Source organism: Perna viridis, chromosome 1, assembly GCF_037379345.1.
Source record: "Perna viridis isolate PV_CMFRI_1.1 ecotype Kerala chromosome 1, ASM3737934v1, whole genome shotgun sequence".
Lineage (NCBI taxonomy): Eukaryota > Metazoa > Mollusca > Bivalvia > Mytilida > Mytilidae > Perna > Perna viridis.
This window is the reverse complement of record NC_142445.1, coordinates 10368212-10391270: the sequence shown is the minus strand read 5'-3', so window position 1 is coordinate 10391270 and position 23059 is coordinate 10368212. Positions and strand designations below refer to the sequence as shown.

The 23059-nt window shown below is 33.9% G+C and overlaps 1 protein-coding gene across 2 annotated transcripts; it reads right to left on the bottom strand.

Moving 5' to 3' along the window:
* Positions 1-6930: 6930 nt before the first annotated feature.
* LOC148627193 (uncharacterized) lies at positions 6931-11192 on the bottom strand. 2 transcript variants are annotated; one of them, XM_088564655.1, is made up of 3 exons: positions 11099-11192; positions 7908-7973; positions 6931-7597 (listed from the first exon to the last, which is right to left on the bottom strand). In XM_088564655.1, the coding sequence occupies exons 2-3, from the start codon at positions 7957-7959 to the stop codon at positions 7002-7004; spliced, it is 648 nt and encodes a 215-aa protein (XP_088420781.1). In that variant the 5' UTR covers positions 7960-7973; positions 11099-11192; the 3' UTR covers positions 6931-7001. The 2 variants fall into 2 exon arrangements, with proteins under 2 accessions (XP_088420781.1, XP_088420780.1); XM_088564654.1 differs by lacking the exon at positions 11099-11192 and adding an exon at positions 8198-8280.
* Positions 11193-23059: the final 11867 nt, after the last annotated feature.

Sequence of the window (23059 nt, the reverse complement as noted above, 5' to 3'; positions counted from 1 at the left end):
TTTAATTAATGGTTAACCACAACATGACGTATGCAATCGATCAAGGAACATGAATAAATGTAAGTTTACTCTCAAGCATTGGTAATACGCAAAATATCAAATTTTAATTTCAACCAAAGAAAATGCAGAATTTCAAATTATACATTTCCCTGTTCACTGTGTTTAGATAGGAACAAGAGTTTGAATAACCACAGTTACTAAATTGTAGAAATGAATAATTTTTTTTTTTCAAAATAACATAATAATGCAGCTGTTAAAGAAAGTTTTGTTTTTTAATTGACGCGATAATAACCATGAAATTCCAGAAACACATTTGATGTTGCAAACTTTTATTTTACTGACATATCTAAATCGGATTGGATAATTCTGTTTTTTTTTCTAATATAAGCATCGAAATATGTATTTATATATTCTTATACTTTGTCATTCTAGAGTTTAAAGTTTTTTCTACAGATTGTTTTATACCTTTAATATGATAATCGACGTATTTTCTTACGTTGTCAATCATTTTTGATAATGTAATGGATACAAACAGTGACAAATTTCCAGGGAAAAATCTTAATTCAAACCTATTTTTTTTATACCTACTCCTTTATTTAGAAGGAAGAAACAATCAATGGTAAAGGATGTGTGCAATTGTTAATTTTTCAAGAACACAAATTTCAGACTTAAAAATTAAGTTTTTGCACAAGGAAAGTTGAATTGGTATCCTATGAAGTCTGATTTTTTCAGTTAGTTTTACCAATTTATGAAGAAATCAATTTCTTTGTAATATCTGGGGAAATTATTGTGTAACAGTACAAATATATACTTGTAAAAATCCAATTGACTTGGTTAATAAAGTATTTTTATTCATATTAACAGAGTTGCATACACTTACATTTTTCAATCAATTATCATTTGTTTCAATAATTTGACGATATATCGAGGATCAACATTAGTAAAATATGATTAAAGTTCCTATCAGTAGAAAAGGGGAATCATCGAAAACATTTCTATTATTTTGGAGATGTTTGTCCTTTAAGACATTATTTTATTTTATTCATAACCCTTGTTTATTTCAAAGATTAAAACTGAAATCAAGGGACCAGGAATGTAATCAAATTAATCTAAGGATAAAAACTTGACACACAAACAAAGAACATGAAGTAACAAAATAATACGTACAAGGGAACAAAATTATATTAGCAACTCGGACTCAAATAGAATAAGCGTCCGATGCTTTTCTGGAGCCAACCGCCGTGTTGCTCATAAAATTTCGCGAGATAGGCAAAAGAGGACATAGGAACTATATGTGCAAGGTGAACGTACCGTTTCTCATGATGTTGATGAATACACCATATCATGATGATATCAAGCACCGCATAAAAGGCCGCGTAGTTTTAGTAAGTTCTGGCATAAGGAATGAGTTGCACTATGGAAACTCAATATGAATTGCTGAAAGGATTTTGTCACAGATGAAAAGAAAGTTGACCATACGGAATGAGAAGTCATCGCGTTTGTCGTATAGCTTGGTCATTTAAATTTATTTTTTAGCTTCCCGAGATGGAAACTGCAATTTTCAAGATGATTAATTTTTTTGAAACCCTTAAAAAACTGAAAATATAAACAAATTAAATGAAATGCAAACAATCTATGATATGATGAATGATTTTTATGAAGTGATATCTTTATGATTGCCAAATTATTTGAATCTATTCAATAGGTGTGCTGTAAAGGATGCTTGAAGTAGTAAGTATAATGGGCAAATAAAAAGATCCCAAATATCGACAAAACATACAGAAGCGTCAACAACACACTCAAATACATCAAAATCCTAGTACACGACCTGAATGTGAAAACAAGAAACAAAGAAAAATCTATATAAACTAAAAGAAAGAAAAGCGGAAAACTAGATTACATAAAGATACTAAAGATAAGGAAAACAAGACGTAACACACAAAAAAAAGTAAATCCCTAGAAATATTAACTGTCCCCTTAAAAAGGGGATCGACATCAGTTGCTCCAGGTGAGAAATCAAAACAACACCCGTGTAGCCTAATTTAAGAAGATTCCATCTTTTTTGGTGTAATGAAATGCTAAAAGCGTCAAAGTTGTCACGTGATGTCAAAGGCAGCTCAACTTCTACCTAGGCTTTTAATCCATAGATTGTCGATATAGGACGCTTAAAATCGAAACTTGTCAATATAGGACCTTAGTGACAAACGTACTGATTTTGGCTCATCAACTGTAAAATCCTCGTTTTTTAATGGCAAAATTTTACAGTTGATTACTTATTTTTGTCTTTATGATTTGTACATGGGCTTTCTTTTTAAAGCGAGAATATTGGCAAGTAAGCTTCATCTTTTGTTGATATGATTACTACAGAAGATTTCTTGTCGTGGGGGTTGGTCAATAATTGCAAGTGATTTGTGTGTTACTGACTAGATGTAAGCCTATCAGTATATTTGCTTAGGAATCAAATGTGTGTTTAATTAAAATCGGAAAGATTTTACATTATAAAGCATATTGTATAAACGACTGGATATTTTGGTAATTACTTGTCCAATTAAGATTCTTTCATTATACATGCAAACTTTATTTACATTCATTCAAATCATCAACCATAAGTCCAGTTTGTGCATTGTGCGTATTTGTGTAAATAATTTCTCAAGTTCATTCAGTCATGAAATGGGGACAGTTTTAAAAATTAATTCGTGTAGGCAGTTAAAGGGCAATTGTGTTATATTTAGTAAAATGCAAATTACATTTTTTTATTACGTCAAATCATTCTTCTCTTTCTGAGAAAAAATAAACTATGTTAAAATTTAAGACCTTTAAAAAGAGTGCATTTCCTGTGACCTTCTATATAACCTTACAATAACATGATTGATAACAGACATATTACGTTGTTTGCTTTGATATAAGAAAGTGTTGTTGTTTCTTTTATGCAGGTGAGCTTCCTCGAATTTTAGTTCAACATTGGTATAAGTTGTTGTATTTCTGATTATAAATGAGAAATGATTTAATGTTATTCAACTTTTCTACGCTAATCAAGAACCTTAGGAGTCAGTAATAAAAATACAGAAATGAAGCACAAACACAATACAACAAAATACTAAAACAAAATAACATAACAAAGAAAAAAGAAAAAAAGATATGAATAATAAAAAAAGAAAAGAAAAACAGTCGCATTTAAAAGGTAAGTGTTGAACTATATTTATATAAAATACAAATTAAACGTGATAAAAAGAAGAGGAAGGCCAAGAGTTTCTGCCTATTGGTCCTCGTAAATGGCGAAATGTGCTGGGCGAGAGGAAAAATAGTGTAATCAAGGGAACCAAGATTCCAGTGGAAATTAAAATGATGTAACAGGGACAAAGTCATGACATGGAAAACAGATAAACAAAACAAAGAACATAAAATAACCAAAATAATACATGAAAAGTTACAAAAGAAAATGATCAGACGAAAAAGGAAAGAAAAACTATGACATATTGAACAAATCTGTTTTAATGGCGCAGATTGATACACCGTAACGATCCACGAGTTCATGATGACGACCATAAAACGTAATTGTAAGAAGTCTTGAGCAACACAAAAGTCTGCGTAGTTACGGCAAGCTTTAGCATAACGTTTGAGTTATAATGTGAAAACTCCGTACGCAGGGACTGATGGGATGTCGCCAAAAAGGAAAGTTTACAATACAGAATGAAAAGTCATCGCGTTTGTCGTATAATTTAGTCAATAACTTTCCTTTACCATCGATCACTTCACAGTGTATGCAGTATCCTTTATTTAAGTTGTTTGGGGTAGATACGATGTATCAAATCCACGAAGAAACGATTGTTTAACGATAATACGTCATCCATATAGCCAAAATTGATATAAAGGATCTAGCTAAACGAATTTCTTGATTTGGAAGATGATTTGGAATCGTCTGTTTACAAAGTATGAGGAATCTTTTCCAAAAACTACATATTTGTATCTAGGTGTACCATCTTTTTGAATTAACAACGAAGTTTCAGGTAAACTTCTCCAAACCGGACCCTCAGAAAACCGGTCTTCCCTTCAATCTGGCCGATATACCTTAAAACCTGTGTGTTTTGTCTTCAATAGACCGGCCACCCCCTAAAACCGTACATCGGCCGGTTTTTCACAGTTTTAGTTACATATTTCAAATAAAAACAACCTCTCAATTCCGGCCGGCCGGTAATTGTTCACCTGTAATAAATGTGTCAACAAAACTGTAAAGGATTACGTAATATTATGCAATTAATATTTCGTTCACTGACTGGTTTGCATTTCATCAGTGGACAGCTGATAATTGAATGGGACAGTAGTTAATACAACAAATTTAATCCAGACATTACATTTTGTCTGTAGTTAGCTGTTATTTGGTGTGTACACACGTCAGGCAACCTGGATCAGTTAATAGTACAATCTTTATGATCTTTCAGTTAATGTGACCTGTAACTAAGTCAATACAATGTAGGGGGGAAGTTATTAGACTTTGTTGATAGGTAATTTACGAAAACAATACAAATAATTAATTACCATCAATAGCCCTTTTATCTTTAATACACATTATTTCAAAACCCTGAACATTATTTTGTCAGCAGTACCGTTTGTAAAATCAAATCATTTACAAATGATGCAAGCTTTGAAATGTAATAAAAGGCCAAAAGTTTTGAATTGGCATTATACATGTCTCGACCAACAAACTGACAAGGTGTAGGGTTATAAAACACATTAATTAAAACAGCTCTTAGAATGCACTGCTATTTTTCACAAAACCGGTCAGCCCTATAAACCGGTCATTTTTTCTTGTCCCAGTGGTGGCCGGTTTGGAAAAGTTTCACTTGTGTATAAAAAGAAGTAAAAAAACAACTGTCAACCATGAAAAAAAATCAAATGGCAGTTGAAATGAAAACAAAAATAAAGTTGACTACATTACGCTTACGTATGTTAGACTACTTTTGGTTCAGAAAAAATAACGTATCAAAATCTTGTTTTGATTGTAACATTTTCAATATTCACATTTTTGGCAATTATTTCACTATAAGATTAGATGAACTGCAAATTCATTTTGCTACAGTGTGATACAATTGGAAGAAAATGGAAAAGACTTTTACAATATGTTCGTTCAATGTCATCTTTGAGAGAAACTAAGATGATCTATGTAATCGTAATATTAGATATGATCTACCTTGTTTCTATTTTATGATTAAATTGTGGTGAAAATTCAAATTACCAACTTTAACAAAAATAAGACGTCACTAATATATGTGTTAACTGAGTGAAAACAATAACATGAAATTTTATTCAAAATAAAACCACAGATGGTTTATAAATGAATACAAGTTTGAATTATTCCAGGAATTAGCGGGCAGAACTGACAAGGATCCTATAATTCTGCATTGTACCATATTATGTTATTCCCTATGAGAAGTGCTAGAGTGAATTCTTGAGTGCAACCAACTCATTTTGAAAATGCCGTTTAGTCCTACTCCATATAAAAATAGAGGATCCCTTTTGTTTTCATTAAAATATATGTATTGGTACAGTAGGCTCTTTTGGCAATTTGTATTTTCCAATCTTTTTGAGCAGTATATACAAATATTGTCGGTTCTGGTTTGCAATTTTTCTATACCTTTTCTATCCAGTATATGAGTTTAATTAAATTATTTGTTAAAGAAACTTGTGGCAATATTGTCTGTTTTAATTATTTTTCCTTTAAAAATGTTTTGATTTAGACCTTGATATACTAATAAAAATTATTTATTCAGTACTCTTTTTAAAAAAAATCTCTGGAATTTTTAATCGACAACATATTTGTCCAGTGTGGTGGACGTGTTTTTCAACAAACGTCGGCATCGCAATGGGAACAAATTGTTACTTTACTTGCTGACCTATTCCTTCACTCTTATGAGGCTGACTTTATAGCTGATCTGATCAGAAAGAAAGAATATCGTTTGGCTAGATCCTTCAACCTCAGTTTCCGCTATATAGATGACGTATTATCTTTAAACAATCCTAATTTCGGGGATTTGATACATCGCACCTACCCAAAAGAACTTGAGATAAAGGATACTACAGACACTGTGAAGTCAGCCTCATATCTTGACCTACACTTAAAAATCGATGGTAAAGGAGAACTATTGACTAAACTTCACGACAAATGTGATGACTTTTCATTCAGAATTGTCAACTTTCCTTTCATCTGCGGCAACATCCCTTCGGCACCTGCGTATGGAGTGCCAGAGCTTGCCGAAACTACGCAGACTTGTATCGCGCTACAAGATTGAAGTTTTATGGTAGTCATCATGAATTCGTGGATCGTTATAGCGTATCCATCTGCACCATGAAAAATGATTTATTTAACGGGTCATAGTTTTCCTTTCCTCGTTTGTCTACCCCGGACTTGACTTTTTATGAGCAACTCGGCGGGTGTTTCTAGAAAAGCAGAGGACACTTACCCTACCGGTGCACCTGTTCCATGCTCCCTGTTTTTGGTGGAGTCCAGGTTGTTCATTTGCTTTTGTTACTTTGTATAAGCTGGGGATGCTAATCTCACCCATTTGGTCCATGTTTCCACTTCGTAGTTGAATCTGGGTTCCTCATTATATTTTTAATTCTTGTTCTTTTGTTCATGTTATTCATTTTAGTTCTTTTCGTGATCTTTGTTATCTGTGTCTATTTTCTTTGTCTATTAATTGTCCTTATACTGTGTCCCTTTTGATTAATGTCCTAAAATTGGTTGCCTTTATTTCTCTGCAAGACAGCAAATTAATCTGTCGCCATCATAAATTACAATGTAGATAAAACCAAAGTATTACTTGAGCATTCTTTGAGAGTTACCATACATGTCAAGTACATGGAAAACACTCGACATACCACAGCGTAATAAATCGCAAGCCCATTTGCACATATATAAAAAAAACAAAGATGTGAATAGTTTTTAATTTTATTGTAAAATATAAAAGTGAAGTGGATTTTTGTAGATCAAAGGATGATAGAAATTATCCGGAATATCCGTTGTCAAATTTAGATACACCAACTCTACGAGTACCTAATACACCAACTCTTTTTGAATCAGTTCCTCCAGTGATTCTACCAAGAGTATCGAGACTATCTACTCCGAGTCGGCTACCACTGCTCAAATGTCTGCTAGTGATCCTTGAATCAACACCAAGCGGCCCAACGCTATTTAAAACCTTTTTAAGCAATCTTCCACTGCCAATAGCAGCTCTTGATAACTCATGGGTGGTGTCGTGTATATCACCACCGTGTCTTCCAACTCTTGTTCCAAGGTTGAAGTCTTCTAAAAGATGACCATCAATTACAGATCTGGCAATTCCAGCTCTTCCTTTAGTTAGTAACCCACCACCAGTCCTTATATTTCCACCATGTGAGGATCTTCCACCAAAAACTTCAGATTCAATCAAACCACTTCCTGCTGGAAATGTACAGTATGAACCACAAGAATCAGTACAACATATCTTACTACCGCTGCAATCGTAGTCACTTGAACATTCATGTTTAGTTTGGCATATCCTTCCTCTAAATACATCTCGTGGGCATCTTTCTAGTTTCCCAACATCCTCAGGAGCGTACACTATCAAACAGAAAACATACTTACATTTTTAACGTTAAATAAAATTGTGTGTACCTTAGTACTAAACTACCTATTTAGTTATCTCCTTTTAAATTACCATGGTATTATTTTATTTATTTATTTTAGTAAAACGCATGACAACAAGTTTGAATTTATAATGTTCAATAGCGGTATGTAGTTTTAACTCCACAAAATATAAAAAAAGTATCATCATTATTTTTAAATCCATATTATTTTATATTAAATATTGTCTCAGTAAAAAGTGTAGGTATAGCGTTAGTTACACATTACCAAATTTGTAAAGCCGTACCTGCTAACGATAAAGACACCAAACTGAGGGATACAAAACAGAATGACAACATTTTTCCTTTTGCTCCTGAAAGTAAATATAAATCATTCAAAATAAAATTCTTTTAGATCAGATTCTCGAACGACACTCAAAAGGGCTTGAGTTTAAAGAAAACATCAGAACATCGTAAACCAGTGCTGTTTTTTTATAACTTTACAAAAAGAATATTCGTTTTAAAAAGTTTTATGAGTGCTGTTAAAGATTGATTTATAAATAAAAAAAGGAATTAAATAAACATCAAACTATGCTACCTGTCTTTTAAGTCCTAATTCCTTCTGAAAATCCTAGTGTTAACCATTCTGAAGTTTCAGGCTTATAAAGGTTTATGTGGCTATTACGTTTTATGATGTGACATTTGTCTGCTTAATTAATGCTTAACCGCAACATGACGTATCTAATCGATCATTAATTTAAATGTTCAACGATACGAATGAATGTATTTCTCTTCTCATTCATTGGTTAAAATAAACTATAAACTTTAAATTTCAACCAAAGAAAGTATAGAATTGCAAATTATATATTTCCTGTTCCCTGTGTTATGATTAGGAACAAGAATTGAACAACCAGCATTATAGTATTGCAGAAATGAATGATTTATTCCATTGAATTTATTTGACCCACATCCAAGACAGATAAGGAGCCATGGCCATCACCTAAAATTCACCATGTCTCCATCGATGGTCTTCTTTATTTCATACAAAAACCTCTTGGACTTCATTATATTATAATTAAACTGTATTCTATACCTCTCTTCTACTCTCCCTTTATAAAACAAGTCAACACTCCTGTTTCTGAACTTACCTCACCACTTTACAGACTTGTCGCCATCATTTTTTATATTGGTTTCCACAGATTCTTTAAAATAGTTTTTATTAGGCTCAAGATGAAGAAAACCGATTATTTCTTCCACTACCATTTGTCAACAAAGTTATAGATACAATTTATTTGGCTAACATCCTCCCTCACCAAAAACGTAAAAAAACAAAGCTCCCCCGTATTTTAAAATATAAAACAATACGATTATTTCACATTCCTATACTTCACCTATTGCATCCAAACATTTCAATTATGAAAGGTTAATGCGGGACATCGAGATTGAGGAATTCATGGCTAAACCACCTGTTCTTGCAAAAGTTTTATATTTAAATATGGTCCTTTTGATCATGTTATTACGGGCGATTTAAGCATCGTCGAAGAACGGATCTCTCCGTAAGGTCTTTTCTAAAAGTCAAAAGTACCGTGAACCAAGCTAAATAAATTGGAATAATAACTTTAAAGTTCTTATGGATGCCGTAAATGAGAAAGCAGGATAATGGATAAAACGAAAACAAGAAGACAGATTCACCGTCAGAGTATATAAAGTCTGTGAAGTTTGTAATTTTGAAACTTATGAAAGGTTTAAGTAGGTCAACGAGTGTCAATACTACATACGTTTTCAAATACGCCGATGTAGCATATACACTGTCTACTGTACATGACAAATATGTTGTCATACTAGCAGACAAAGCCCAAATCAACATTTGTTTGCCTGTAAAACGTAATAAAAACGTAAGACTTTTTGTATCGCGCTAGAACTCTAACAAATAGGCTTCTGGAACAGGGTTATGTTGCTACAAGATTGAAGTCATCACTACAGGAAATTTATGGTCGTCATCATGAATTCGTGGATCGTTATGGTGTATACATCTGCACCATGAAAACTGATTTATTCAACGGTCATAGTTTTCCTTTCCTCGTTTGTCTACCCCGGACTTGACTTTTTATGAGCAACTCGGCGAGTGTTTCTAGAAAAGCAGAAGACGCGTACCCTACCGGTGCACCTGGTCCATGCTCCCAGGTTTTAGTGGAGTCCGAGTTGCTCATTTGTTTTTGTTACTTTGTATGTATGATTTTAGTTACTTAATGTTCTTTGTTGTGTATGTCTGTTTTCCATGTCTGGTCTTTGTCCCTGGATTGCAATCTTTTGATTACCGCTATAACCTTAGTTCCCTTGATTACTCTTACAAATCAACAGATATAGATCGAGGATTGGAACGTGCGAACAACATCAGCCGTAATGATCTCCTCGAGTACAAACCTAAGTAAAAAAAACACCTTTTGTGCTTTCTTACCATCCAGCCTTTGGGAAACTCTCGCAGCTACTTCATTCGAATTGAGAAGACATTCAAAAACATCTTAAGTTCTCCGGTCCTGGCATTCCGTAGACCTAGGAGTGTAAGAGATGCCCTAGTAAGAGCAGAGATTTCATCTCAACCTAAACAAAATACAATGGGACAATGTCGGCCATGTGAAGATAAAAGATATAAGACCTGTAACCAGATACTGCACACCGAAACGTTAAAAAGCTACTGCTCTGGAAAGGAATTTGTCATTTTTTTGCGACATGACTTGCAAAACCGAAAGTACCATATACCTTCTCCAGTGCCGATGTGGTATGCAGTACGTTTCAACAGGCGCTTGAATGGTCATCGCAGTGACCACAAATGCAAACCACACCTCCCTGTAAGTCGCCATCTTAGATATGCCGGACACACCCAGGAGGATCTCCACAACATTGTTGTTTCGATCATAGAACATACTAAAAACTGGTCAAAATATTAAGAGGGTCTCGGGAAAGCTTTTGGATGAAAAAATTACAAATTCTCCAGATTAAACGAGAAAAAAATAATTCATTTTTAGGTCTTGGTCTAAGGTTGTTACAGCACTACATGCTATATGTCAATACGCCGTACTACTATATTTTGACTTGTTTCTGAATTGTTTTCCACAGTTAATTCATTTCTTAATTTTGATAAAAACACCCCCTTTGTTATTTTCATTCAGATTCCTTATCATTTGCTTATGTGTGCCTTTGATAAAGGTACAATCACCCACAGCGTACGTGATTTAGCTTCTGAATCTATGTTTTGATCTTGAACTTTATTAGTTTTATGCTGAAGAAGGATATCGGTTATCCGAAATATTAAATGTATATTTTACCATCTCTAGGTGATGTTAAACATATTTAGACGTCATTCCTCCCCGTATGATTAATCTAGGGATGTAACTTAGTACACGAAGCATGGTGGTACGGGACAATTCATCTAGGTGTTATTATGTAGAATAGAATCAAATTAATGATGCATGTCACAACAAATCAATATTATACAAACGTCTCAGACTCTATTCACTACACTGCTCCATTTGTTCTAATAAGTTTCTATCATCTTCCCTGTTTCAATTTGATCCGATAAATACATTTTTCCCTTTCCGTCAATATTTTTGTTTAATAAACGCGATCGCTATTGGTTGATTTAATGAAAATCAGCCACTGAGATTTGATTTGACATACAAGGGTTTACCACGCTTTCTACAGAGAACCGAGTCAAAACGTTAAGCATTACTTAATCGGTTTGATTCTTTAGTTCCGTTATGAATGAGGAAATACCGATAACTCGTTACGAAAATAGAAAAGGGTAATCCCAGTAACCTGTTAAAATAGCACGACCACCGGGCTGTTATAATTTAATATTTGGTCACCCGATCGTAAAACAGGCAGTCTCGGGCGGTCGGGCGGTCTATAATTTCAATCGTGAAAATCTGATCGTGTTGGATTTTTATTAACAGATATATACCTCTGTATACAAATTATCATTTTGTCACACACACACACACACACACACACACACACACACACACACACATATATATATATATAAACGTCTCAGAATGTGACGACTCTATTCACTACACTGCTCCATCGGATCAAATATATATATGGCGAATTTTCTTCGAGCAATTCCAGAATTACTAACATTTCACATAACTGGCTTACTTGGAATTAAAACGGCAACTCATAAACCTTCTTCTGCTTCATACCTAGACCTTAACTTATATAGACGATACAGGCAGTTTAAAATAGAAACTTTGTGACAAATGTCCTTTTGACATATCAACTGCAACCTCGTGTCTAAATGTTAATATATCAGAATCTCCAGACTAATGAATATGAAGTTCAAAGTTGATTACTTATGCCCATGTCTTTGAAGGTTGGCGAAACTGTCAAATTAGACTCGGCCTTTGTTTATAACATCACTATAGATTTTCTTTGTTTGGGTTATAATTTCAATTGATTGAGAATTTTTTTTGTGCTGTCTTTTTTTTTTAAACTTTTTAATATTTACTTTATTTGTAATTATGTTTTATTTTGACACTTAGAGATGTATGTAGAGAGAGTTTATCATAAGTTTTGTTTTCCAATCTTGACTGAGATATAATACATTTGTACAATACTTTTTACTGGGTTCTGGATGTTAGCTTAAACCTCCTAAAATGAAATATGACGTTTTTAAGAAGAAAAAAAACAGAACAAATGTGTTGTTTTTTTTTATCAATTCAGGATATCGGATAGAATTCTCATTGTAAAGCATACTGTATAAATTACTTGGTATATGTGTAATTATCATTTAAGTGAAGATTCTTTCAAAACAACCTTATACCTTATTTCCATTGATTTAAATCATCAACTATGAGAACAGTTTGTCCACCGTGCGCTTGTTTGAAATCAATTGATCAAGTTTTTTCAATCATGAAATGGAAACACTTTTTCAAAAATAATTTAATTCAGACAGATGAACTGCAATTATATTTTATAATTAAGTAAATAGATGATTAGTATGTTAAATGTTATGCAAATTACTTTGTTATTACGTCAGGCCATTACACCTGTTTTTTTTTCTTTAAAATTGAGTGTGTTCAAGTTTAAGACCTTACAGAAAGAGTGCATTTCCTGTAACCTTCTATGTAACCATATAATAACATGATTGATATGTTAACTTTGACGTTGTTGGTATTGTCTATACTGAATTGTTTTTATAATTGATGAAAAAAGTTTTGTTGTTTGTTTTTTAAATCAAGGTGCATTTCCGGGTATTTTATTATATTATTTCAGCATTATTTCATCATATCATTCAACTATTCTATAGCTGTTCACTTCAGAAACCTTTAAGTCAGTAAAAAAACACAAACACAATGCAATAAAAAAAGAAAAACAAAGAAATATAAAACAACAAAAGCAGCAAAAAAAAAACAACAACAAAAAACACACACACACACAAACAAAAGAAAAAACCAAAATAAAAACCGACAGATATTAATATTCATGGCCTTAAAGACACTACAAAGACTTGTATTGTTAGTACAGCAGTTGAATGTTTAAAGCGCCGTAAAGTCAACAAAAAGAAGGGCACCAATAACTATTTTTATGTTAAAAACTCAAGTTACTATTCTCCATATTTTAAGCTACAATGTTCTCAGCTGCCCTCTCATTGGCTTCTTTTTGATTGCTCAGAATTTTGAATTTACTTAACAAAATATGGCACCAGGTAAAAATCTGATCTGAATGAGTAATCAAGGGAACCAAGTTTATAGCAGTAATCAAAAGAATGTAATCCAGGGACAAAGACCAGACATGGAAAACAGACATACATAACAAAGAACATAAAGTAACTAAAATCATACATACAAAATAACAAAAACAAATAAACACATTCAAATTAAAGACATCCAAAGAAAGGGACAATGAAAAAAAAAATAATGCAAATTAGGAGGTGGAAATTGCATGCTTTTAAACGTTACCTCAGACTATAATTCCAATGGGCTAAAGTGTCCCTTGATTACTCATTCAGATCAGATTTTTACCTGGCGAATTGACTTGATGATATCCATATATCCAAATTTGGTAACTTAGTATTCTTTAACAGTATTCAAGGCGTAATAGAGTTTGCAAGGTAAAGCCTATTTCAACACAAGGCTGTCGAAAGTTATTTTTTGTCGGAGAGAACAATTTCGGGTGTCAGTCAAGAAGAGACTGGTAAGTGATTTAAGGAGCAGTCCGGGCAAGACAAGTGTTATAACTTGCAGGTTGATTAAAGGATAACCGGGGTTAACCGATGAGTAAGCTGACACCTCCTCTGCCTCTTTAACATAGAGACTCTTTGTTGACAGGGTTCGGGTCAGGGCATATATATGGACGGAACTCCATTTACTTTCCAATGGATGTGGAACTTCCACTGGTTTTAATCTATGTTCACATAATTCATTGGTGGCCAGTTAGTTTAAAGTAACAGGCAGTCTTTCCCACTTGTGCCCATGAATATTTTATCTGCTGACAACTATGCCAACCCTGTAAGTAAGTTGTATTTCAATGAATGCTTGAATACAAAGGTTATGTTACAGTACATGTTTTTATTAACGATGGATATCTGATGCATATGAACCATTAGCGGACAGAATGCACGATGAACTTCACCAAACTTCAAACTGATGTATTCCTCGCAATGCCTTGAAATAGTTCGGTGCCACAACCCGAAAACAAATAAATGGTTGTTATAAAGAAAGGTCAAAACTTTTTGATACAGAAAAACTAGAAAAAAAGTAATAATGACACTCTCTAGAATATCCGGTCAAAACACAAAAAATCCTTATAATCTTCGTTTACACAGAATACATTATACGGGTCATTTCTAGTTATACTAAGTATTTCATTGTGGAGTCACCAGGGTCTTCCTGTTGGTCTGTCCACCTGCAATTCAATTCAAGTATCATAATTTACATCTTTTAAGATGTTGTGTACCGTCAAGTTGCTTTGTGTAATGTTTTGATAAGAGGTAATATGCGAGACTTCCTTCTGCAAAAGCTTATTACCATCTCAAACACAACCATGAATTTTGCAATCATTTTTTAATGATAAACCTTTAATCAAATAGTATTTTTTTTGTTTTGTTTATAGTTATCTGGACCAGTTTTATATTTTATCAGTAATTTATTTTTTCTCTAAATTACGTTTTTTAAGTCATCATTCCATGCTGATATGATAATGATATTATCAGCAAAGTTCTTAATTTTTATTGCATCATTTCTGAATGGTTGAATAATAGTATTAAACACAGACAGCCAAACAACCAACGGATGGTATTGATCATAAACTTGTTTGTGTTGTGTTTTCGATGGTATCGACCTTTGTCCTGAATGTATCATGTGTTGGATGGTATCGATCCATCAATTTGTCTATGTCTTTTCTTGTAAAACTTCTCATATAACATGGGTCAAGAACTGCGAAATGTATTCTTTTTCACAAAAATATACAGTCGAGCCTCGTTCAGACGAAGTCGAAGGAACAAGGCAAAAATGTTCGAGTTATCCGAGGTTCGAGTTATCCGACGTTCGAGTCATCCGAGGTTCGAGTCGTCCGAGGTCGTATAACTCTAATATAGTTGTTTGGTTGATGATTGTTCCTACATCATTTGTTGTGTATGTGCATGTATATGTACTTTACTTTTCTGGGTACTTCGTTATGTCTTACATTTCGCATCGGTAGATATATCATGTTTTATATACTGAACGGCACCGAGTGTTTTCGTTTTTTTCTACATCGAAAACGTCATAAGTTTATAACATGATGCTTCGTATGACTCACAATCAAGACTATCGTCAAGTCATGTGCTCTACATTACTGCGATATAATTACAGATTCACTATAGTGATATAGTAATGTATGTTAAACACAGAAAAGTTGTTATAGGCAAAAGAAAATGAATCTTGTAACTCATAACGGCTAGTTCTTGTTAAACCTTTTTGAAATTAGTATAGTTGTATATATTATACCCTTTTATTCTGTTGCTGAAGAATTTCGTAATGATATTGTGTTTCCATACTTATTACTGAATAATGCATTTGATTTGGATTTTTGGAACTGGTTGTTAAGAAAATAAAATATTATTGCAAAATATTTCATTATTCTTTTTTATATTTCTATGGTGTATTTAACAGAGAAAACAACTTGACATCATTTGTATACATTGTGGTTTATAAGTGTTCAAAATCATTAATATTTTATGTCCTACTTCAGCAAATAGTTTTGAACTAAGTCTTGCAAAAATAATGCTATCAATCTTTAAAAAGGCAACATTATTTGTGGGTATGATAAGTTACAGTGTAGCTGTAACCTAGGAATTATTCACGACATAGGGAATTAAAATCATTAGGAGTTGCCATGCATGTCAGATTAAGTAAGCCTCTAGGCCTGCTACAGTTTTGATAAGTACATCCTATCTTTTACTTGTCAAAAACCATAACGCTTGAATAGTATTAATTTTATTGCAAACATATAAAAATAAAGGGGATTTTTACAGATCCAAGGATTACAATTATCTGGAATACCCGTTGTCAAATTTAAATCCAACAACTTAACCTGTAACACCAACAGTTCTTGAACCTAATCTTTCAAGGATTCCGCCAAGATTACCAAGACTATCAAATCCGAGTCGGCTTCCACTTCTCAAATGTCTACCAGTAATTCTTGAACCAACACTAAGCGGGTCAACCCTGGAGACTTCTATTATTCTAGATTCACCAAGGCCATCTCCTAGATCGCTATTTATCACATTCAAAGGCAATATTCTATCCCCTACAGAAGCTGAAGCTCTAGATAATCCTCGGGTGTCGAGTATTTCACTACCGAGTCTTTCAATTCGTGTTCCAGGGCTTAATTCATCTACAAAACGGCCATCCAGTGTAGATCTTGCAATTCCAGCTCTTTCTTTAGACAATACTCTCCCAACTGTCCTTATATTTCCACCATGTGAGGATCTTCCACCAAACATTTCAGATTCAATCAAACCACTTCCTGCTGGAAATGTACAGTATGAACCACAAGAATCAGTACAACATTTCTTACTAGCACTGCAGTCGTAATCACTTGAACATTAACGTTTAGTTTGGCATATTCCTCCTCTAAATACATCACATGGGCACCTTCCTGGTTTCCCAACTTCCTCAGGAGCGTAAACTGTCGAACACAAACCTTTAATCTTAAAATAAATTTGCATGTATTACATTGCCTATTTTATTTAATTCACCATGAAGTGAAAATGTTTTTAAACCTATAATTTTCATTTTGTAATGTCCAATGTCGACAACAATATGTAAAAATAGAACTTCACTTTTAGTAGATTCGTACTGTTTTATATTGAATATTGTTTTAGTACACAGCAAAAGTAAAAAGTGTAAATATAGCTTTTGTTAGTTGCATATTACTAATTTGTAAAGCCGTACCTGCTAACGATAAAGACACCACACTGAGGGATACAAAATAGAATGACAACATGTTTTCTTTGGTTCCTGAAAATAAATAAAAATCATTCAAAATAAACTCATTCAGATTATCGACCGACACTTACAATGGGTTAAGTTTATAGAAAACCCCGGAGCATCGTAAAACAGCCTCTATGTATATTTGAATTTTCATTTGATGTGATTTTTTTATTATTTTATTTTTTCCACAATTTTATGAAAGAATAATTGTTTATAAAAAAAACCAACTTCATATTGAACAGGTGTAATGCCTTTAAGGATAGATATACAAATATGACAAGAAATATGTGAATAGTAAACTACGCTACCTAAGTGATAAGTCTTAACTACCTCTGAAATTCCTGATGATAAAATATCCTGAAGTTACAAGTTTATATACCTTCATATGGTTATATTTGTTTGTGGTTTGGAATTTTTTTCTGCTTAATTAATTTTTAACCACAACATAACGTATCGTATATAATATCGTTCTTTCACATGCATAAGTTGTACACAAATGATCAACTTTCAATTTTTACCAAAGACAATGCAGTATTTCAAATTATAATTTCTCTGTGTGAAGAACAAATAGGAACAAGAGTTTGAATAATCGTTGTTCTGATATTGTAGAAATGATTGAATAATTTCTTCAAAAACATAACAATGCAGCTCTTACAGAAATGTTTGTTTTGCTAACTGGCGCCATGAGCTCATACAGCCTGTGTGTAGTTGTAGTGACCATCTTTCCCACATTCCATGAAGTTCCATAAATTCCATAAACATATATCTGACCGTGCAAACTTTTATTTAAATTAAACATGATTCGATAACTGTGTTTATTTTTATCGATATTCTTATACTTTGTCAAGTAAATAACAACTTCTTTTAAGACGTTTTTGATAGAAATTCCATATAAACACCGTTTAGCATATAACTAAGCCATTGGAAGTTGAAAATAAAACACACGTACTATCTTAAAAAATGATAGTCGGTAATTTTCGATAATGTGATAGATATAAATAGCGTGAGATTTACAGAAAATAATTCTGAGTTTAAAACTATCCAACAAAATGGTACACCTAGATACCAATATATAGTTCTTGGTAGAGAATCCTCATACTTTATAAGGAATAATTCCAAATCATCTTCCAAATATACAGGGGAGGATGTTTACAAAATGCTGGAATTTTTAATCGACAACATAATTGTCCTGAATGGTTGACGCCTTTTTCAATGGGAACAAATTGTGCTCCTTTACTTGCTGACCTATTCTTCACTCTCCATGCTCCCAGTTTTTAGTGGAGTCCGAGTTGCTCATTTACTTTTGTTACTTTGTATGTATGATTTTAGTTGTTTTGTGTTCTTTGTTGTGTGTGTCTGTTTTCCGTGTCTGGTCTTTGTCCCTGGATTGCGTTCTTTTGATTACCGCTATAACCTTGGTTCCCTTGATTACTCTCTCATGAGGCTGACTTTTAGCTGATCTGATCCGAAAGAAAGAATATCGTTTGGCTAGATCCTTTGATGTCAGTTTCCGCTATATTGATGACATATTATCTTTAAACAATCATAATTTTGGGGATTTGATACATTGCATATGTGTTATTTGGTTTTTATTCGTTTGTGTATTTTTGTGCGTTTTAAACCTAACATTGGAAGAAAAGACCTCATAACTAGTAGCCTCACCAACATGAGAAGATGTATTGTGATAATTTCCTTAATCTGTCAAAAGATCAACAAGTATGAGTTTACTTGCTGTCGGACGTTAAGGTATGAAAATCAGTGACTACTTGTATGATCAAAAGCGTGAAAACACAACTATCCTAATGACTAAATATCTATGTTATAAAGTAGAGCGTTATTGAAGAGGTCATACAAGAAATTACCCGAGTGTCGATGGAATAGATCATGCTACTTGTGTAGCAGAAGGTAAGAAGTAATAATTATCAATTACAACTAATATTTTACATTAATTAAATTATAAATTCAACCACACATTACTCTTAAATGTCTTTCTTTCAGTCGTTTTCATAATCAAAGGGAAATAATTCTAAATAATAATTAGTATAAATATCATTTCTATAACATAGAAACAAAAAGTCGTGGCATACCCCATAATGAATCAGGGTTTATGTTGGGTACATCACAATGTCACCAACACACAATCATGTATAAAAGCTTTTAACTGTCTTACAACAATTTATCAACCATAACATAGAGTCATAAACTCTAGCAACTTTATAAAATATGATAAACAGTTAACTCTCCTAAAATGTCATACTTTCCTTTTTCATTTTAAACTCGGATTTGAAATATTTTAAGCACCTCAGCCACGTTTGTAAAGAAGAAAACGCTTAACGTACAGGTGTGCTTGGTCCAAACTCCTAGTTTAAGTCCGTGTGCTCATGTATTATGTGTGTATTGTAAGTAATTTTAATGTCTTGAATGCTGACACCTTTGCCCACCAATAATGTATATCTCGTTCTTAATTCTAGTGCCCCGTGCAGGTCCGGGTGTCAAAAGAATAGGCCTGAAGCAGCGCTAAGCTTGTCGTACAAGGCGACTTAATAGTGCTCAGAAACCTAGCCGGGGGCTAGGCGCTCTGCCCACAGAGCAACTGGGATGTGTGCCCAAGGTGGTGGAATGGGGTACCCCTGGCATGTTACATGCTGGGGTTGTCAGGCTATAATACGGAAAACCTGACCACAAACCATAGTGGTGCACCGTGTTGGGAAAGATGCCACGTTTCTCGCACGTTAAAGAACCCTGCTATGGTATTCGATAGGAGTAGGAACATTTGCGCTCCGCCACAGGAGACTAAATTGCCCGACCTTACCCATCCCTCCCTTTTTCTAGTGGCAATCAAAATTTGTCGACCCTACTGTCCTTGTGTCCCATCCTGTTTTTCATTTCATTATCATTTCATGTTCATTTTATCATCCGTTTCATGTTCATCGTCTGAATGTAGCTGAAATAGTGCTGCTCGGATCAATCTTAATTCTAGTATCTTTAGTTACTTTTGACAAGATCATTCAATCCTCTCTACGAAAGTTCGTATTTTAGATAAAGAAATTTCCATCCTACGAACAGTCTCGTTCTAAGTAAAAACTATCGTAAGGAAAGAGAGAAATACTGGATACGCAGACAAGGTACTGCAATAACTTACGGATGCAATAACCACATCAAAAGTATGGAACACCTTTCAAACAAATATAACTATAGCATAAATGTGATGAATTTATTTAACAAATGACCAAGACGGACATGGAGGCCATGAGATCTTTAATTTTGAAACGAATGAAAGTTTTAAGTAGGTCAATGAGTACCAATGCTACATCAGTTTTCAAAGACTCCGATGTAGCAAAAACATTGTCTACTATACATGATAAATATGTTGTCGTACCAGTAGACAAAGCCCAAAACAACATTGTTTTTGTCCGCAAGACGGTTTACATCTTATGTTTCTTATCAGAGGTAGTTGTAGAAAATAATACCAGTGATAAGACCTATACTTGTACCACATTCTCCATAGAAGAGAGTGTGGATAATCATAAATCTGAGCTATCCTCTTTTTGTCTCTCTACCAAGGACGTTGATTGTGATTTACCGTCTATGTACTGGATTCCTAAACTCCACAAGAATCCATACAAACAACGTTACATAACTGGATCTGCAAAATGCACTACCAAACCTCTTTCAAAACTTTTAACTTCTATACTCGCAGCTCTCAAAGACGGTCTGTAGTCCTACCACAACAAACCACAACATTTGTTACTCCCATAGTGGTATTAATTTAATGTGGATCCTGAAAAATTAAAAAAGATCTTTTGGAGACAATCACAGTTCAAGAATATTATCAGAATAAAATAGGATTAAAACCTTTGATTTTTCAACACTGTATGCTTCTGTTCTCCAAACTCAGTTAAAATCCCGACTTAAAAACATTATACATCGTTGTTTTTCCAGAAAAGATGGTACACCTACATACAAATATATAGTTCTTGGTAGAGGTTCTTACTTTGTAAGAAATAATTCCAAATCATCTTCCAAATATACAGAAGAAGACGTTTACAAAATGCTGGAATTTTTAATCGACAACATATTTGACCAGTGTGGTGGACGCATTTTTCATCTGATGGTCTGCAGTTCAATTGGAACAAATTGTGCTCCTCTACTTGCTGACCTTTTCCTTCATTCTTACGAGGCTGACTTTATAGATGATCTGATCCAAAAGAAAGAATGTCGTTTAGCAAGATCCTTGAATCCAAGTTTTTCTCTTTTATCTTTAAACAATCCTAATATCAAGGATTTGATACCTCGCATCTACCCCAAAGAATTTGAGATAAAGGATACTAAAGACGCTGTAAATTCAGCATCATATCTTAACCTACACTTAGAAATCGACGCTAAAGGAAAACTATTGACTAAACTTTACCACAAACGTGATGACTTTTCATTTAGAATTGTCAAATTTCTTTTCACCTGTGGCAACATCCCTTTAGCACCGGCGTATGGAGTGTTCATATCACAACTCATACGTTATGCCAGAGTTTGCCGAAACTACGCAGACTATTTGTATCGCGCTATAATCTAACAAATAGGCTTCTGGAACAGGGTTATGTTGCTACAAGTCATCACTACAGAAATTTTATGGTCGTCATCATGAACTCGTGGATCGTTACGGTGTATCCATCTGCACCATGCAAACTGATTTGTTCAACGTGTCATACTTTTCCTTTCCTCTTTCGACATCCCGGACTTGACTTTTTATGAGCAACTAGGCGGGTGCTTATAGGAAAGCAGAGGAGGCTTACCCTTCCGGTGCACCTGGTCCATGATCCCAGTTTTTAGTTGAGTCCGAGTTGTTCATTTACTTTTATTATTTTGTATGTATTATTTTGGTTATTTTATGTTCTTTGTTGTATTTGTCTGTTTTCCATGTGTGGTCCTTGTCCCTGGATAATATTCTTTTGATTTTCGCTGTAGTCATGGTTCCCTTGATTATTCTTTGAACTCATATATTTACATATAATGACTAATGTAAAGATGCGACTAATAGTCAACTTAGAATAGATGGATTACAGGTAACACAGTTATAATATATACCCGCCTATTTGCTCATATAATGTCACGCCCGGGGTAGACAAAAAGGAATGGAAAACTATATGACATGAGAAAAATCGTTTTTCATGGTGCAGATGGATATACCGTAACGATCCACGAGTTCGTGACGACGGTCATAAAAGGTTTGTTATGATAACCATAATCTTGTGCAATATAACCCTGTTCTAGTAGTCTAACTGTAAGAAATCAAGCACAGTACAAACAGTCGACGTACTTTTGGCAAGCTCTGACATAAGGTATGACCTCAATGTAGCGGAAACTGAGATCAAAGATCTTGTCAAACGAGTTTTCTTCTTTCAGATCAGTTTAAAAGTCAGCCTCATAAGAGTAAAAGAGTAGATCATCAAGTCGCGGAGCACACTTTCATACCATTGACATGGTGACAGTTTGTGAGAATAACACATCCACCACATTGGACTAATAAGTTCCAAAAACTTCCAACATTATTACTTTTTTTTGTTTCGTTTTTACGAAGTATTGATGTTTGTTTGTTTGTTTGTTTGTTGGGGTTTAACGTCCGAGCAGCAATATTTCAGCTATATTCAGACGATGAACATGAAATTGATGATAAAATGAACATGAAATGATGTAATGAAAAAGGGATGGGACACAAGGACAATGGGGTCGAAAATTTTGATTGCCACTGAAAATAGGGAGAGGTGGGTAGGGTCAGGCAATTTAGCCTTCTGTGGCGGAGCCGTATGGTTCCTACTCCGGAAGAATACCACAGTAAAGTTCTTTAACGTGCGAGAAACGTGGCATCTTTCCCAACACGGTGCACCACTATGGTTTGCAGTCAGGTTTTCCGTATTATAGCCTGACAACCCCAGCATGTAACACGCCAGGGGTACCCCATTCCACCACCTTGGGCACACATCCCA